This window comes from Vigna umbellata, chromosome 8 (genome assembly GCF_029865625.1).
Source record: "Vigna umbellata cultivar VRB3 chromosome 8, Vumbellata_1.0, whole genome shotgun sequence".
In the NCBI taxonomy this organism is placed as follows: Eukaryota; Viridiplantae; Streptophyta; class Magnoliopsida; order Fabales; family Fabaceae; genus Vigna; species Vigna umbellata.
In genome coordinates, this window is record NC_142172.1 from 7,518,197 (window position 1) to 7,537,663 (window position 19,467).

General features: G+C 39.2%; 1 protein-coding gene across 1 annotated transcript; it reads right to left on the reverse strand.

Annotated features, from left to right (window-relative positions):
* Nucleotides 1-456: 456 nt before the first annotated feature.
* LOC148193952 (uncharacterized) lies at nucleotides 457-18,743 on the reverse strand. Its single transcript, XM_088097057.1, has 4 exons — nucleotides 18,593-18,743; nucleotides 6,460-7,199; nucleotides 4,159-5,985; nucleotides 457-3,852 (listed from the first exon to the last, which is right to left on the reverse strand). The coding sequence occupies exons 1-4, from the start codon at nucleotides 18,741-18,743 to the stop codon at nucleotides 457-459; spliced, it is 6,114 nt and encodes a 2,037-aa protein (XP_087953183.1).
* Nucleotides 18,744-19,467: the final 724 nt, after the last annotated feature.

Consider the following 19,467-nt stretch of genomic DNA (forward strand, 5'->3'; position numbering starts at 1 on the left):
GAAACGAAAAAATTAGGATTCAAATAATGTGAATGCAGATGCTTTATCAAGAAAAGAACACCGGTTACACCCAAAACCTTGAATCAGGGAAGTATTCACCAACGGTATTTTTCAAAACTGTTTTCGAAAATACTATGTCTTTGACAACTTTATTAACAACAAACTCAACATGTAACCCCTTTTTTTCGTTTTTCCTTTCCGACATCCTCCAGGACCGAGCTCGCCAACCTGATATACCTGTGATGCTTTTATCAACACGCGTTTACTTATTTTCATTTTCATTTTCACTTGACTACTTAACAGCTCAGCGTGACATGCAATATTTCAGATGGAATACAAACAACCAAAATATGAATGAAATCACGTGAAATTTATTTATTGAATAAAACACAGAGTACAATAAGCGTTGAAGATAATATCAACATCCCTTTAATAGCAACCACTATCACGGAATCATCATGCGTAAAACTTTTTTACTGCATCAGAATTAACTGGCAATGGTAACTCCTCTCCGTCCATTCTCGTGAGAATTAGTGCCCCACCAGAAAATGCTCTTTTCACTACAAATGGCCCTTCATAATTTGGAGTCCATTTGCCTCTATGATCCTTTTGTATAGGTAGGATCTTCTTCAACACTAGCTCTCCTTCATGAAATTCTCTTGGATGTACCTTTTTGTCAAATGCCTTCTTCATTCTTCTTTGGTACAATTGTCCATGGCATACTGCTGTTAGTCTCTTTTCATCAATGAGATTGAGCTGGTCGAAACGAGCTTGAACCCACTCCGCCTCTTCTAATTGGGTTTCCATTAAAACTCGTAAGGACGGAATTTCCACTTCAAACGGAAGTACTGCCTCCATTCCATATACAAGCGAGAAAGGCGTTGCCCCAGTCGATGTTCGTACCGAAGTGCGATAACCATGTAAAGCAAAAGGAAGCATTTCATGCCAATCCTTATACGTGACCACCATTTTCTGCACAATCTTCTTGATATTTTTGTTAGCAGCCTCTACTGCCCCATTCATCTTTGGACGATAAGGAGAAGAATTAAGATGATGAATTTTGAACTCCTCACATAACTCTGTCATCATCTGGTTGTTCAAATTAGTGGCATTATCAGTGATGATCCTGTTAGGGAGCCCGTATCTGCAAATCAACTCCCTTTTTATGAACTTGGTCACCACCTTTCTAGTCACATTAGCATAAGAAGCAGCCTCAACCCATTTGGTGAAGTAATCGATTGCAACTAATATGAAACGGTGTCCATTTGACGCCCTTGGCTCTATAGCTCCGATGACATCTATTCCCCACATCGAAAAGGGCCATGGTGCAGACAACACGTTCAAGGTCATGGGTGGAACATTGATATTACTTGCGTATACCTGGCATTTCTCACACTTTCTCACATATGTACAGCAATCATTTTCCATAGTCAACCAAAAATACCCCGCTCTCAGTATCTTCCTGGCCATTGAGTGCCCATTCATGTGCGTGCCAAATGTACCCTCGTGTACTTCTTTTAGTATCAGCTCGGCTTCTTTTGCATCTACGCATCTAAGGAGAACCATGTCATGGTTCCTCTTATATAGAATATCCCCACTCAAAATGAAACTGCCAACCAATCTCCTTAACGCCCTTTTATCGTTTTCAGATGCCTTCTCTGGATATTCTCGAGTCTTAAGATAATGTTTAATGTCAAAGTACCAAGGTTTACCATCTACTTCCTCCTCGATGAAATGACAATATGCTGGCTCCGTATGACTCTTCATTTCAATCATTGGCAATTTTGCATCTTGATCAACTTCAAACATCGACGACAAGGTAGCCAATGCGTCTGCTAATTGATTATCTTCTCTCGGTATATGATTAAACGTGATGGAATCGAAATACTCAATTAATCCCCTGATGTAAGCTTGGTATGGAATTAATTTAGTATCCCTAGTCTCCCATTCTCCCTTCAATTGATGGATGACCAAAGCTGAATCTCCATATACATCCAGAATTTTTGCTTTAGACTCTATAGCTGCTCGAATTCCCATGGCACAGGCTTCATATTCTGCGATATTATTCGTGCAATTAAAACACAACCTTGCTGTCATTGGAATGTATTGATTCTTAGGAGAGATAAGCACTGCCCCTATTCCATGCCCCATTACATTCGAAGCCCCATCGAATAATACCGTCCATGCTTTTTCATCTTTGTCATCTTCGCTCTCAGCAAATAAAGCCATGATATCTTCATCAGGAAATTCAGGTTGCATTGGCTGATAATCACTAATGGGTTGATGGGCTAAATATTCCGCTAAAGCGCTACCCTTGATAGATTTCTGAGTAACATATACAATGTCGTACTCTGACAATAGCATCTGCCATCGAGCTATCCTTCCAGTGAGAGCGGGCTTTTCAAAAATATACTTGATAGGATCCATTTTAGATATCAACCAAGTAGAGTGGCTCAACATGTATTGTCTTAGACGATGAGTAGCCCACGCCAGTGCACAACAAGTTCGTTCTAACGACGAATATCGTTGTTCGCAATCTGTGAATCTCTTGCTCAAGTAATATATAGCATGCTCTCTTTTCCCATCTTCATCATGCTGACCCAATACACAACCCATGGAATTATCCAATACGGTCAAATACAAAATGAGCGGCCTTCCTGGCATAGGTGGACGCAATACAGGAGGGTCTTGCAGGTATTGTTTGACCTTTTCAAAAGCAACTTGACAATCTTCATTCCAGACTACTGCCTGGTTTTTCCGTAGTAACTTGAACATTGGTTCACAAGTATCAGTTAATTGGGAGATGAACCTAGCAATGTAGTTCAATCTTCCCAAAAAACCTCGAACCTCCTTTTCTGTTCTGGGCGCAGGCATTTCCGTTATCGCTCTTACTTTGTCCGGATCAACTTCTATCCCTCTTTGACTGACAATGAAACCCAACAATTTTCCAGACTTTACTCCAAACGTGCATTTGGCAGGATTTAACCTGAGTTTGTACTTTCTCAGTCTCTCCAATAATTTCTTTAGATTGAAAATATGCTCCTCTTCTGATTCCGATTTTGCAATCATGTCATCCACATAAACTTCAATTTCTTTATGCATCATATCATGAAAGAGTGTCACCATTGCCCTTTGGTATGTTGCCCCAGCATTCTTGAGTCCGAAAGACATCACCTTATAACAGAATGTTCCCCACAACGTGATAAAGGTTGTTTTTTCCATATCTTCCGGTGCCATTTTAATTTGATTATATCCCGAGAATCCATCCATGAACGAAAACAACGAAAATTTGGCCGTATTATCAACCAGAGTATCGATGTGTGGTAACGGGAAATTATCTTTCGGACTTGCACGATTTAAATCACGATAGTCAACACACATTCGAACCTTCCCATCCTTCTTAGGCACTGGTACAACATTCGCTACCCATTGTGGGTATCTTGCCACGGCCAAAAATCCTGCGTCAAATTGCTTTTGGACTTCTTCTTTAATTTTTAGGGACATTTCCGGCTTCATTCTTCTCAATTTTTGCTTGACTGGAGGGCATTCTGGCTTGAGTGGGAGCTTATGTTGCACAATATCGGTATCCAGACCCGGCATGTCATTGTAAGACCACGCGAATACATCTTTAAACTCCTTCAATAAGGCACGCAATCTTTCCCTCACTTCCGTTTTCATACTAGTACCGATTTTCACCTCCTTTATCTCATCATTCTCCCCCAAGTTGAGTATTTCAATCTCCTCCTGATGGGGTTTTATCTCCTTAGATTCTTGTTCCACTAATCTCAACAGTTCTGGAGAGGGTTCCACATCATCTTCGAAATCATCTTCCGTATTATTGATAGGGTGCTCAAAATTAGGAACATTGATATCATTATTTTCAAAACAATCATTGTCACATCTGCATCATTTAAATTTATGAAAAAGTATAAATAAATAAGGTAAACAAAGAAAAATGCCAAATGATGATGAAATGCAACTTTATTATCACGCTGAGTGAAAAGTAAAAAAGAATCAATCCACAAAACTTCAGTTCTAAAGCCCCAATCGAAACTATGAGCTTAATTAAAACTATTACATTTTGTTCACATTAAGCATCACAGGTAAATCAAGTGTTTCCCAATTGTTGAGTTGAGTATCAGGGGAGCAAGCCCACACAAAGCTCAAACTTTGAGGCCCTTCTTCATCCTCCACAGCTGCTATTTGGTCAGCATTGATCCACCCAGCACTGCGGAAGCTTTCCTTGATGTCAACAATGTGAATTTTGCTCTCTTTGGGCCCTCGTCTTTCTGCACGGGCCAAACTTCGCTCTTTTCTTTCTTCAATCATCCTTTTCCGGTCTTCCTTAGTAGGTTTGTACCCCAAGCCATATCTGTTCTTGTTTTCAACGATTTCCAGAGGAAATGCTCGCCCCTGCCGATATTTGCCCAAACCTTCGCCATATACATAGCCCTCTTTTAGCATAATCTTGGCCATCATAATAGAAGCACATGATAGACGAGGATTTATTGGAAACGGTTCCACACAAGTATTTCCCACGATTTCCAACGATTGGAAGGCTGTTTCGAGAGCTTCTTCAGCCGCCTCGATGTAGCGCGTGGATGAGGGCCCACTCACAAGAAGATCTTCTTCTCCTGATACTATCACCAGCTTATCTCCTATCACATACTTCAACTTCTGGTGTAGTGTAGAAGGTACAACTCCAGCCGAATGGATCCATGGGCGTCCCAGCAGACAACTATAAGCTGGCAGAATATCCATAACTTGAAATGTTATTTGAAAGACACTCGGGCCAACTTGTATTGGCAATTCCACTTCTCCCATCACTTCTCGTTTGCTACCATCAAACGCCCTCACAATCATTGAACTAGGCCTCATATGCATTCCTTCGCAAGGTAGCTTTTCCAGAGTTGCTTTCGGCATGACGTTCAAAGAGGACCCATTATCCACTAAAACACGCGCAATAACATGATCCAGGCATTTCACAGAGACGTGAAGAGCCTTGTTATGCCCTCTTCCCTCAGCTGGTATCTCTTCATCCGTAAAAGTGAGACAATTATTAGCAACAATATTGCCAACAATACCCTCGAATTTATTCAACGAAATACCTTGCTCAACGTGGGCCTCACTGAGTATCTTCATTAGCAACTTTCTGTGTGATGCCGAATGCATGAGCAGGTCCAACAAGGATATACGAGCAGGCATACGGTTTAACTGCTCCACCACCTTATACTCACTTTGTTGTATGAATTTTAAAAATTCACAAGCCTCCTCTTCAGAAACTTCTCTCCTCTCTTCCTTATCGGGGATTTCCTCTGTCTGTGCCCCCTTCCCCTTTAAGAATTCTTTTGCCTTCGCGGCCATCGTTGCTTCATTATCATTAACCCTTTCTCGTGCCAACTCAGGTGATGTGAAAATTCGACCACTCCTAGTCATTCCCCCTATCCCTGATATGTTTTTGACGACAGGGTCAACGCTTTGCGTTTCGCCGGACGCATACGTCCCATATCTCCATGGGACGGCTTTTTCGTTCTTGTAAGGAAAAGGGGCTGGTACATGGATAACCACAGGCGACCTTCCTTGAGTTGGTGGAATAGAGGTAGTCTTAGTGAAACGAATCACCAATGGTTCTGGTACAATCATGCCGGATTCATCACCAGTTTGTGCAAATACCTCTCCCTCCTCATTCTTGTAACATACCTGCATCAGACCACGATCTAGCAGGTCTTGCAGAATTTCTTCAAACTTAATACACTCCTCAATAGAGTGCTCAGCCTCTGGGTGGAGCGCGCATGACATACTCTCATCATAATCACCCTTCAAGATACCCACTTTCAGCAACGCCTCCAAGATAAACCTCCTAGAGCTCTTAACTTCTTTCACATTTCTCACCAGCTCATGTTCTTTCACTTCGACAGCATTCGTCGAAACACTTCCATGCCCAGATAAAGGATTGGACTCGACACTAGGCTTATCCTCTTGGAACTTTAACCACCCAGAATCAATTAGAGTCTGCACTTTATGCTTGAAAGCCAGACACCTCTCAGTGGAATGACCAGCGGCTCCTCCATGATAACTACACTTTGCATCTGCATCATAACCTCTTGGGTACGGAGGCTGCAAAGGCTTCAGGGGACAAACGACAACTAGACCTTGTTTGATAAGCTGAGGCAATAATTCCGTATAAGTTGTAGGAATTGGAGTAAAGTTAACATAATTTCTTTCCTGGTTCCTTCCTGGATAAGTATTGGGACCCGCATTCATATTGGAACCTACACTTGCCCCTCCCCTCCAATTATTCGTCGGGATGTATTGTGGTTGATAGTATCCCGGTTGTTGTTGAGGCCTAATTTGATGACCAAATGACGCGTTAGCTGCATGTGGATGTTGACCCCAGTATGGTCGATAATTATGAGTGGGAGCCTGACCTCTCCACACGGGGGTTGCAGATGTTGCATGCACATCTCCTTCTTTTCTTTTTCCTGAGTTGAAATTTGGTTTTTTAGAATTTGCAACCACCGACGAGCCATATGCAATCTTGCCATTTTTCAACCCGATCTCTATCCGCTCACCTATCACGATGATATCGGCAAAATTTGAAGATACATTTCCCACCATATGTTCATAAAATGGTGGTTGGAGTGTATTTACAAACATTGCCACCATTTCTCTATCATACAAAGGTGGCTCAACTTGTGCAGCCAATTCCCTCCACCGCTGAGCATACTCCTTAAAACTTTCGTTGTCTTTCTTCGACATGTTCTGCAGCTGTAAACGATCTGGCGCAACATGTGTATTGTATATGTATTGTTTCACGAATGCATCAGCCAAGTCCGCCCAACAACGAATTCTAGTAGGCTCCAAATGGGTATACCAGTTTAACGCCACTCCAGCCAAACTATCTTGAAAAACATGGATGAGCAGCTGCTCATCATAAGCATATGCAGCCATCTTTCTGCAAAACATGGTCAGATGGCTCTTTGGACATGTATTTCCCTTATACTTCTCAAAATCTGGTGCCTTGAACTTATGCGGGATTTTCAAGCCCGGAACCAAACTCAATCGGGCCGCATCTCCAAACCCGTAGCTCTCAACCCCCTCAACAGCTCTCAACCTCGCCTCCAGACTTTCCAACCTACCCGTAGCTCCAACGAGGCTACCGAATCCCCCAACCACCGTGGCGTGTGGTGCAGCTTCGGCTGAAAAATCCTCCCTAGCAACCACAGGCGGTACTGGGGTCACCCGAATTCCATCAGTGGTGTTGGTCTCATTCATTCCCGTGCCCACCATGGGAGCCGACACTAAGACAGGTCCCTGAGTGCCGATTGGTGGTATGTTGACAGTCGCGGGGAATGAGAATGAAGCGTGCTCAGCTTCTGAGTACTCTCCTACAGGAGGAGTGTAACCCGTAGGTAAACCATACAGTGGGAAAGGAACAGATTGGCTCGCAGCGTTGAACATTGGGGGATAAGGGTGAGCATTCCCCTCAACATGCGCAGATGAAGACTCTCCAGTAGTCTTCAGGGCTTCGAGAGCCGCCAAAATCTGGGCCATTTGATCCTTCAACTGGCTGACATCGGCCTTAATAGATTCGTGTGACTGCTCCCAATTCTCCATGACCTTCGAGTTAGCTCTGGTCCTGTACGGATGTCGTGGAAAATTTGCCGTTGTTTTCTCACTTGTACTGCTGCTTATTTTTTATTAAATTAAATTAAATAAGGATGAAAAATGCAAAACAAAAGAAAACATGATGCATGCTAGTGATAAGTGGAAATCACAGGATAACGATGACAATACTGATGGAAAATTAACACAAGCCGATACCAACAAACATCCCTTATCTTTCATTTAAAGAAAATTTGATCCATTACATCGTCTAAGTAACAAAACATATAATTCCGATGTACATCAATCCCGCGCCCGGGCAATGAAAGATTTTATCTCTCCCACCAACCATTTACAATGATTAATAAACAATTCTATTTCCGCTGGTGAGTTACAAAAATGAGTGCTTGCTTCAGCATTCGACACCATCCTGGGGATGTCTTCAATTGCCCCGTTTGCCAAAGCAGCCAACTGAGAGAATCTTTCCTTCCAGTGCTTTACAGCCATTTCTTGCTCGGCGATGTGCTCTTCCATTCGCTTTATCAAGGCCGGATGCCTTTCTTCAAAATCTATCGACCTCCATCGCTCCTCCTGTTCCTCGATATATTCCTCCATTTGTTTTATCAGAGTTCGATGCTCTTCCTCTGCTTCTGTTAACTTCCAACGCTCCCTATTCATATCCGCCTCGAACGACATAGCCATCTCTTTCATCTCATGCCCCGCTTTTTCTATCTGAATCTGCGCTTCTCTTAATCTCTTTAGGGCTTCTCGTTTATCTCTTTTGGCTTCTTCGTAGAGGTGCTTCCACTCCTTTCCCTCTTCTAAAGCCACCTTCTTCTCATTTACCCTCATGGATAATTCCTTACTCGCGGCAGCTAGATCCTGTTTTACTCGAAATGTGTAATCCCTCTCAGCCTTCTGGCTTTTGACAAGGTTTTCATAAGCCCGCGACTTTTCTTCATTATCATTTTTCATATCCACAAGATCATTACGCGCCCTTTGTAATTCGTTTTCCAACCTAGCATTCCTTATTTTCAATTTCTCCATCTCAGCTTTTAGTTGTTGCACCTCTTCACTTTCAGGAGCTTGGGATGGTCCTTCACTAGCTGATTGATCCTTGATTGGCTTGAAGGGCAACTTGACTACTTTCACTCTCTCCAGAATCCAGGTGTGATAACTAACCCTGCTATCCACTACTCCATCCCTTAAGTCCTTCTCTGCTCGAACAACATTTTCCCAGGCGCTTTTAACCTTTCTTAACAATTCGATGAAATGCCCGTCTTCGTAATAAATGAATAGGGTAGCAAGGTAATCTGATGAAGGTGCCCCTTTTATAGGATGCCCAAATTGTCTTTGCACCAGAAGAGGGTTGTAATTTATACAGTACCGGGCACCTATAAGAGGTACATTAGGAAAACTACCACAATGTTGTATAGCCAGTTTATTTCCGAACCAAGGAAGGCGCCATTTTATACTTCTTTCGCTCAAGCCGGCAAGGAATCGGGCCCAATCGTTTCCTCCTTTACCTTTAAGCCCTTGGTGTGACAAATTCTCCGATAGACTCTTAACGTCGACCATCTCTTTAAACACGCGCGTTGTCATCCATGTATACAACGCCGGTAAGCAACAAAGAATCTTCTTTCCCTTTCTCTCATGGCAAAAACTTAAAGTCCCATAAACATCCGCAAGAACTGCTGTTACAGGATTCTCTGATCTGGTTTTACTCGCCACGAAGACGTCTATCGCGGTGTAATCCACAAATTCTTCTATTTTGGGAAACAAGACAATGCCGTATATGGTGAGGGCTAATACATCTATGAAAGTTTCCCAATCTTCTTTATCAGCCAGATGATGTAAATACTGCTCTAGATATCCCTGTGATAACCCATGCACTTGATTCCTCATCATCATCCTGTTTTCAAGCTCCTTGGGATGTAATTTCATGATGGTAGCAACAGTGGGTATAGAGGCATGATGCTCTAAATGTTGGTAGGGAGTGGTGCCCTCCAATGGTAAACCCAAGATATGCTCGAACTCCTCTATGGTTGGCGCCAACTGAAAGTCTTGAAATGTGAAACATCGAAGCGGAGAATCATAATATTGTGCCAAGGCTGTGATAGCGGGTATTTGTACTTCAACCTCCATTAAATTCAACAAATTTCCATATCTTCTCTGAAAGGTTTCTCTTTTTATCGTCTTAAGCCTTTTGCCCAAGTTTATCAGCCCGGTCAAGTTTCCCACATGAGTCCTTAGACTATACTTCTTTCTTAAGTCGGAAGAGTTGGTGTGCTGTGTAGCATCGAATCTTGTGTTAACATCCATCTCGTATGAAGTCAAGTAGGTACCTGTGATTTCCCTTAAAATTAACATGTTACTAAATGATGTATGAATATGATGCATGATAATAAAATAACATGACAAAACAAAACACATGCATGGTATGGAATGTAATATCATAAAAAACGAACAGCGTGAGGGTTACAGAAGCATATATTCCTCCCATCGTGCCCTATCAAAGGTTCACTGCTTTGAGTTCAAGGTCAAGTATATGCAATCTCACAAGGGTAGTTCCCTGAACCTAAAGGTCAAAGGTCACTAGAGCTATGGCCCCCTTCATAGCATTTCCACAACAGTGGAGTAATCAACTAGGTGTGAAAACACATATGAAGAGAACAGACTCTAGCTGGAGTTCTCACGATAGCCAAACAGGAAGTACATCCCAGAGTGACACCGCTACACAACTCCTCTAATTCTAAGCTACGCTCAGACCCGGGTATAGGGCCCCACTCATGATATGCCAAAAGTGTGTGTGTGAAGGGAGGAAATTATGCATACCCAAACCCTCACCTGCAAAACAACCAGAAAAATTCCAAGGCAGATATAAACATATTGTCTACCCTAGGGTTCAATATTCCACAGTTATTGCAGTTATTCCAAATATCACACATAGATAGAGAAAAGGGAAAGAAAAACACAAAGCAAAACCACACCAAATTCGCGCATCTAATTAAATGGCTTGACTCTCTAAACGTCCCCAGTGGAGTCGCCATCTGTCGCAACCGGAATCGCGACGGGACGACGATCCAAAAAGAAACGGGTTTCGAAAAGAGATTTTGGAGTCGCCACCATAGTTTATTATGGAAAACTACGGAAAAACCATAAAATGATAAAGCACGGTCCACGAAAACCAAAGATTGGGTTCGGGAGTCGGTTACGCGTGGGGAAGGTGTTAGCACCCCACAACGCCTGCCCTAAGGCAGTACCTTTAACTAAATGCACGAATATGATGTGGTTTTTCAAAGTGTTTAATTATCCCCTAAAATAAAATTCTAAATAAACAAAATATATTTTTTAGTTTTTTGGGCCCGACAAGGATTGACCTTGCTCCTACGTATTCTCATTCAAAATGAGAAATCAGGGTTACGTAGTTCTAGCTGAAAGACTGTTTGTTTGTTTGAAAAAGCAGATGTTTTTTAATTTTTGGAGATTTTTATGTTTTTAATATTTTCGAGAAAAAAAGAAGGTAATGAGTACTAGGCCGACGCGAACGGTCGCACGAGTACTCATACCTTTAAAATGATATTTAAATATTTTTAATTATTTTTGAAAAGAGAGATAACGATATTAAGCACTAGGACGATGCGAACGATCACACGAGCACTCATACCGTTATCTACTTATTTAGGAAGACTTAAAAGTATTGAGTGCTAGGCTGATGCGGACGATCGCACGAGCACTCATACCCTCGTTTAATAATACGTAAATAAGAGAGAAAGGTATTGAACACTAGGACGATGCGAGCGATCACACGAGTGTTCAACCTTTAAAACATATTTTTGAAATTTTATTTAAGAAGAAGAAAAGGTTTTTAGCACAAGGACGACGCGAACGGTCACACGTGCGCTTAAACCTTTAAATATTTTGGTAATAATTTTTATAAGAAAGACGAAAAGGTTTTCTAGCACAAGGACGACGCGAGCGGTCACACATGTGCTTAAACCTTTTCAAAATATTTTTATTTAATTTTTTAACTTTTGTAAAAGAAAATGAAAAGATTTTCAGCACAAGGCCTACGCGAGCGGTCGCACGTGTGCTTAAACCTTTTCAAAATATTTTATTTAATTTTCAATATTGTATTATTAAAATATATATTTTAGAATAAGTAAATGTCTAAAATAAATAAATAGAACAAAATAAAATAAGACAATAAAGAAAAATAAATAAACAAAAGAAATTGGAGAGGCCGAACGGACGCTGGGAAGAGATTCAGAATAACGAGCGTTCGTTAAGTAAAGAACGAACGTTCATTGGAGGGAGAGGACGAACGTCCACTGGGGAACATAACGGACGGACGTTTAGAAATGTGAGCTGAATGACGAGCGTTCGTCGAGAGATATGACGAACGGACGTTGAGAACGAAGGCTCAATAACGAACGCTCGTTGAAGGCATGGCGAACGGACGTTGAGAAATTGAGGCTGAATAACGAGCGTTCATTGGTTCGGAAACGAACGCTCGTTCGTTTGGATAACGAGCGTTCGCTCGTTTGGATAACGAACGTTCGTTCGTTTAGATAACGAGCGTTCACTCGCTTGGATAACGAGCGTTCGCTCGTTTGGATAACGAGCGTTCGTTCGTTTGGATAACGAGCGTTCATTCGTTTGGATAACGAGCGTTCGCTCGTTTGGATAACGAGCGTTCGCTCATTTGGATAACGAGCGCTCGTTGGTGAGAAAGTGGAACGAACGGTCAAAAAAAGTCTTAAGATAACGAGCGTTCGATCGTTAGGATAATGAGCGCTCGTTGGTTAGGTTGTTGAACGAACGGTCAAAATGCTTAAAGATAGCGAGCGTTCGCTCGTTTGGACGAACGGTCAAGAAGTCCTTAGGTTAACGAGCGTTCGCTCATTTGCATAACGAACGCTCGTTCATTTAGGGTAACGAACGCGCGTTCGTTCATTCCTGGGCTTGGCCCGCAGGGGCAGTTTCTAACCTAGAATTTCCCTAGGGGGCCCGTCTTCCCATTCTCATTTGCTCACGCGCCGTTATTCTCAGATGATACCAATGCCTCCTTCTCTCTGATCAAAAGGGTTCACTCTATCACTCAACGGCCACGTCTCCGATTGACCACCACGGACCTAACTAGCCACTGCAACGAAGATGACCACCGTATCACTGCCTTCACAAACCAGCTACCACGCCATTATCTCTCTCGATCTAGCCACTGCACCACGCCACGCCACACCGCGCCGCTGCTTCTTTATTCTTATCTACTCTCTCCGACACCGGCAACCCAGTGAGGGGTTCGTCTCCGCCAGTTCAAACACACGGTCCACCACTTCTTCGTTGAGCTATTCGTCTTTCACCGCCGAGACCATCGTTGGCTGTCGCTCCAGCTCATTCCCTCCTTCTTCGATTGTGCAATGGATTTTGGATTTGGTTTATTGATATTGACCGTGAGCGTGAGAGTTAGGAAGGAGAAAAGGAGCAGGGTGAAACAGAGAATGAATGGAAGGGGAGGTTGGTGAAGAGGGAACTCATGGTGCTCAGAGGAAAATCATTCATGATGGAGAGAAAAAAAAAAAAAAAAAAAAAAAGAGCAGCAGAAGCAGTTATGCAGTAAGCGTTCATGATGAGTTTGGGTGCACAGATGAACCAGAAACTTACCTGCTGCTATGGCTGCCGCTATCGCTCTGTATAGCCGGTGACCTCTTCTTGCCGGTGCCGGTGCCAAACTCTGGATGATGATCCCAGATGATGATTCCCTACGTACTCTTTCTCCCCTTTTTTTTCTCTGATCCCCTCCAAAATCCTTCCAACAATCTTGGAATTATCCTATTCTCCACCTGGTCTCCCCGCTTTCTCTCTCCCAAAATCTTAGAAAGATATCCTTCTAACAAACTGGTTCCCCCTCTTTTCTCTCTCCCAAAATCTTAGAAAAATATTCTCTTGACCACCTGGTCCCCCCTGCTGAGACACACCTCCACACGTGCCCTTTTCCACGTTTTCCATTTTTTTTCAATTTTATTATTATTATTTTTTTATTATTTTCAGTTTTAATTTTATTTTTCAATTTTTTTTTTATTAATTTTTTTTAATTAATTAATTCTATTAAAACAAATTGAAAATAAGAAATAAAATAGAAATTGAATTAAAAGCAAAGATCTAAAAATATAATAAAATAGAATAAAACCAAAAGGTAAAATAAAAGAAAAATAATAAAAGAAACACTAAAAACACAATTTTTACAAATCCGGACAAAATTGAGTGTTGACAAGAGGAATATGAGAGAATGGATGAATTAAGTGAAGTCCCTTTTTTCTGCCTCCCTTGGGTCTCTTTATATATGCTTGATTGGGCTTGGACTCTGAATAGTTTGTTGATAAGATATTTTCTGTTGATATATTATATCTTTCAAATATTCATTAGATTAAATCAGTTTTAAATAATATTTGATAGATATTAACTCAATTATCTTATATCCTATACCTTCCAAATAACTAAACGATTTAGATAATGATAAAATTATTTGGAAGATATTTTCTGTTGATATTCCCAAATTAAATTCAACAACTGAATTTTTATCTTGTAGATTTTCTGACTTTCCAAAATTGCACAAATACCCTGAAATTTCCTCTATCTGCACTTTAGCCCCTTCTGAATTTTCCAAATAAAATCTGATTTTGGGCCTTGAATTGCCATTTGAACCAATAAAACTTATATTCTCAGCTGCACAAATAAACATTAGAACATCCAAGAATAATTTATGCACTAAAACTCACTTTTTATGTCTCTTTATTTTCCAAACCCAACAATTCCAATCATCACAAATTCACTTAAAATCAACCATTTAAGCACAATTATCTCATCAAAAATTTGAATTTTAAAGCATAAATGTGGGCATAAATATGCACTCATCAATATGCCATTTGCAAAATACTCAAAATGATTATGCAGCAGATTATTAAGCATAGAGTATGATTGCAGTAGCAATGCATGATATCATTTTATGCAACTGCAGAATAAATGTATCAGAGTAAATGATTCTGCAACACTTAGTGCAATTTCTAAAAATGAAGCATATGAAATATTTTTTAAAACACTTTTGAGCAATATGCAACATTTGATGCTAAACATGTATAGAATAACAATTTAAACATGTTAACCAGTTATAACAACATATATAAACATATAAACCAATGAAGCAATTTTTAATCGATTACTTTATGAAGCAACTACTGAGCGAATTCTAATCGATTACAGAGCTTTTGTAATCAGTTAAATTTCGCTTGTTGTTCAGATACACAGAAAAGATCATTACATCTTTCAAGATCAATATTAACCTGCATAACACAAGTTTCTCTACAATGTTGAGTGTTAGTCCAGTAATAAGCAATAGTTGTGAAGTAATTATAATGTCAAATTAGTATCTTAAACTCGCTTCTAGTCGCATCAAAGCCAATAAACTTAGTTTCTCCACTAATGTAGTAAAGGGATAACCAAGGATCAATCCAAGGACTCAACTATGATTAAGTTTCAGAATGTAAAGTTAATTCTTGTTATTATTTATTATTAACTACTACTAACAGACAAGGTAGGGAAATTAAAAATGAAAGAATGAAAAATAAAAGAATTAAAAACAAAATCTGTTTAAGGAAAGAATATGAAATAAAAGGAAAATAAAAGAAAAGAGACACCTAAATTCCTAAGATAGAAACAACAACATGTCCTAAGTAAATATGAAAATTAAATGCAACTAAAATGACCTAAACTAATGAGCATCACTACTGTCTAATAACAAAACCTCAAGATTATCACTACAATATGTAAATGATGAAAGAAAACAAGAAAATAAACCTAACTAAGAATGCTAAGAACAGTGGAGCATATAACAGAACCTAAATGGAAGGAAAAATAAAATCACAATCAAAACTAAGACTATTCTAACATCAAGTCAACAGAAATACTGAAAATAAAGAAGCAAACTAAGGATATTACGCAAAAACAAAGAACAGATGCAAATGTGCAATAGATTGAAAGATAAAGTCTCAATTACTCTTCAGAAAGACATTCTGACTAAAGTAAGCCCATCACAAGGTCTTATAGTTCATATTTCAAAACATGAATTGGCAATTCTCACTCAATTTTCCAACCAATGCACACTTTCACAAGAAACAAAAATACAACATTGAAATTGAACTTAGTCTGAAAATTATGAAGCTTAACATCTCTCAAGAAGACCTCTTGATAAGTCATGCTCACTATGGAGTCATATTACATCCAAAACCGATGTAGAAATGTGGATGTTTTCCTTCACAATTCTCAAATAGAGTTCAATTACAGAATTAAAATCACACATAACAAAAATAATAGACGAAAAAGAATAGAAACACAAAACCAAATGAGTCTTTATGCATTGGACTCAACTCTGACTCGAGAAGACATCTCGGTAAAGAATGCTCACTATAGAATCATTCAATTCCAAAAGGAATTGCAAAGACGCAGAGAATCAGAGTCCAATTCATTTTCTCATAACATAACAATGGTAGAAATCAAAAATACAGAACAATCTCAACACAACAAACAAGAGTAAAAGGAAAACACGAAATCAAATTTTATTAATATGAAAAAGGGAAATTACAAACACTATACTAGAGATCACCAAATGAGGAGCTCACAGATTATCACGGTTCCATGAATCTCATCAGCGAAATCCAGAATCAAGAACAATATCTCTACTATAAGAAAAGCGAGTAAAACCCTAATTTAAAGAATGGAGAACTGTAAACTGAAAGTAAAGTGTCTCTAGTTGAGTCTGTTTTATTACAAGATAGATGAACCCTTTTATATAGGGTTTAAAACTAGAACAAAGAAAGAAAAATCTGGAAAAGAGAACCTTCTTCGCTTGGACGCTTCGAGCTTTCCTCATCGGACGATCCTCCTTTTGTTACTTACTCTCTCACATCTCCAGCCATCCGATTATCTTGATCATCCTTGCCGGTTTGAGCTCCCTGGTTCAGCTTTCTCACTCGAAGCCCTAGCTTGGGTGTTTCTTTCTTTTCCTTTCTCGTTGGAACCTAGCTTTTCTGCCCAATGACTTGCTCGAGTGTTTTGCAAATGAGAATGAGGATATGAGACCCCTAAGCATCAGCAATGTCAAAACACACCGTTTAATTAAAGTGCAGCCCACAATTTTGTTTCAATCAACAACGGCCCAATAATCTCCAAGCTTGGCAGCAACCACTTCAGCACCAAAACGACGTCGTCCAACTTAAACCCAAATGCTAAGTGCATCACAACAAATCTACTAGCCAATCTCAAAACATCGTCGTTGCATTTAGTTGGAGCCAGCCCATGCACAGTGCAGTGGCCCAAATCATCAATTAAATCATGAGTGTTACTCCCTTCACCACCCCATCTTCTTCCTCCACCTCTCCATTTTTTTTTAAAATTTCAATCTTATTCTTTTTACTTTTACCTTTACCTATTTTACTTTTTATTTTTTAAAACCCTAATCTCCTTTCACTTTCACTTTTTCTCTCAGAGGCAAGCCTCCACCCCACTTTCACTTTCTCTCTTTCTTTTCAATTTCTACATCAGATAACAATCTAATTAATCCCTACAATCTTCTTCGCTAACAATGTCACGAGTCCTCTTCACCTTCTCTACGTCACCACTATGTATCATACCCTGTGACTTTGAATATCAGAATTAGTTTATTGAATCTACACCACATTCAGAAATCCTCATATCCACATATGTTGATGAACTACCACATGAAATTTATTGTTCAAAATGCCAACTTCTTTCCATTACTTTTTAAAACATATGACAAAAGTGATCAAACCATATATAATATAACATAACTAAGCTTTCGAGAATAAAGAATGAAGAAAAGGCAGAAATGGAGAATGATGTTAACGGATGTGGAAATTGAAAAGAAAGAGAGAAAGTGAAAGTGGGCGGGGGAGGCTTGCGTATGAGAAAAAGAGTGAAAGTGAAAGGGGAATAGGGTTTCAAAAAATAAAAAGTAAAATGGGTAAAAGTAAAAGTAAAAAGGGTAGGATTGGAATTTAGAAAAAAATGGAGAGGTGGAGGGAGAAGATGGGGTGGTGGAGGGAGTAACACTCATTAAATCAGCAGTGCAGCATAGACCACTTTGTTCAAGGCTGAGGCCCAATTTAACGGCCCAATGCTAGCACAGTGCATTCCAGTTCTCAAGTCTAGGCCTAATTATGCTTCTGCCAAAAAGAAAACAGCCCAATTATCCCATCAGCAATTAAAACAAAAATTTAAACCTATTTATGCTAAAAGAAAGAAAAGAATTTTTATTAAAAGATATTTCTCAAAAATACTAATTTTCTAATTATGAACAAAAACTAAAAATTACTCCTAAAAATCTAATTTTAACTATAATTTTACAAAACTAAAGAATTTAAAGAAAAACCTAAAACTAATCTAATTCTATACAATTAAAGACTAAAATAGACTATCCTAGACTCCTAAGCACAGAAAAAGTATGCAAAATTGGAGAGTTATCAGAGTAGGAATGTGCAATAATGCATATGACATTGAAAGTATTCCAGATTGCATTCATACAGACATATTCAATCATTCATAATCAGATTTCATTCAATCATTCAATCAATCAAATCAAAAGTATTTAACCAATAAACACAGGATATGAAATCAAATATAATATTTCATTCAACCAAAATAAAGCTCAAAATAGAAACAAAGTATAAGTGTTCAAAAGATAAAGCCTCATGGCCAAATTTATAGTTACCCAAAAAACAGAACAAGATCTAATCTAGACTCTAATTCCTAATATGAGTCTGAGATTTCAATAAACTCGTCTTCTGTTTGATCCTTCACATCATCAGTGTCTTCTTATGAAGTTCCTCCAAAAGCATTAATCTCCAAAGCTTCATCCAGCTATCTATGTACCCGAGACAGTGACTTTTGGATCTTTGAAAGCTTGGGTGACTACCTCTTAAATTGGTCAACCATAAATTTCTCAAATTCTGTTTGTGGCTTGAACTTGTATTCAGACTTGTCCCATCCAGTGGTTCAGCTTCCTCAATCCCAAGAACATGTTCATCTTTGAATACCCAGTCATTCTCATTCTTTCTAAGTCCCATGTGATGCAAAGCCAGTTTTACAATCATATTATTCTTGGAACACATTATACAACCAGTGTAATCGATTAATTCATACAGATATACAATGTGCAAAGTGTTTTAATAAAAATTTCATTTGTAAACAATGAATACATAACACAGATATTTTAAGCACAATTACAAATATAATCAAGCAATAGTTTTGCCACGTGTAAGAAACTATAAAACATTTTTGTTGTCACCATCAAGAACTCATATGTGAGATATGGGTTCAACTTTACATAGCACCCCTTATCAACACACATGTATCAAAACAAGGTTTAGCAATCAAGATAATCAAGAACACATATAACATACAACCATAAACAAACAAAGGTAAGCTTCCCCATACTTTGGCCAATCATAAGGCTTTGTCTACAACCCTAAAACACCACCAATATTTCTTTACATTAAGAGTTTCACATTGCTCTCTCTCTCTCTTCTTCTCCCAAAACGCCAATCTCCTCTCTTCCTTTATTTTCTCTCTTTGATTTAGAGTTTCTAGGATTTCTAAACACCAAACTACCCTTTAATTAATTTCTATACTAATTAAATAAAGATAAAAGAATATTTTTCCCTGAGACAAAAATATAAATAAAATAAAATAAATAACAAAAATGTACATTCAAAAATACTAATTTTCCAAAAAAAAATCTAAAGTCTCAAAAATACTTTCTTTTTAAAACCCTTATTTTCTGGGATCTTA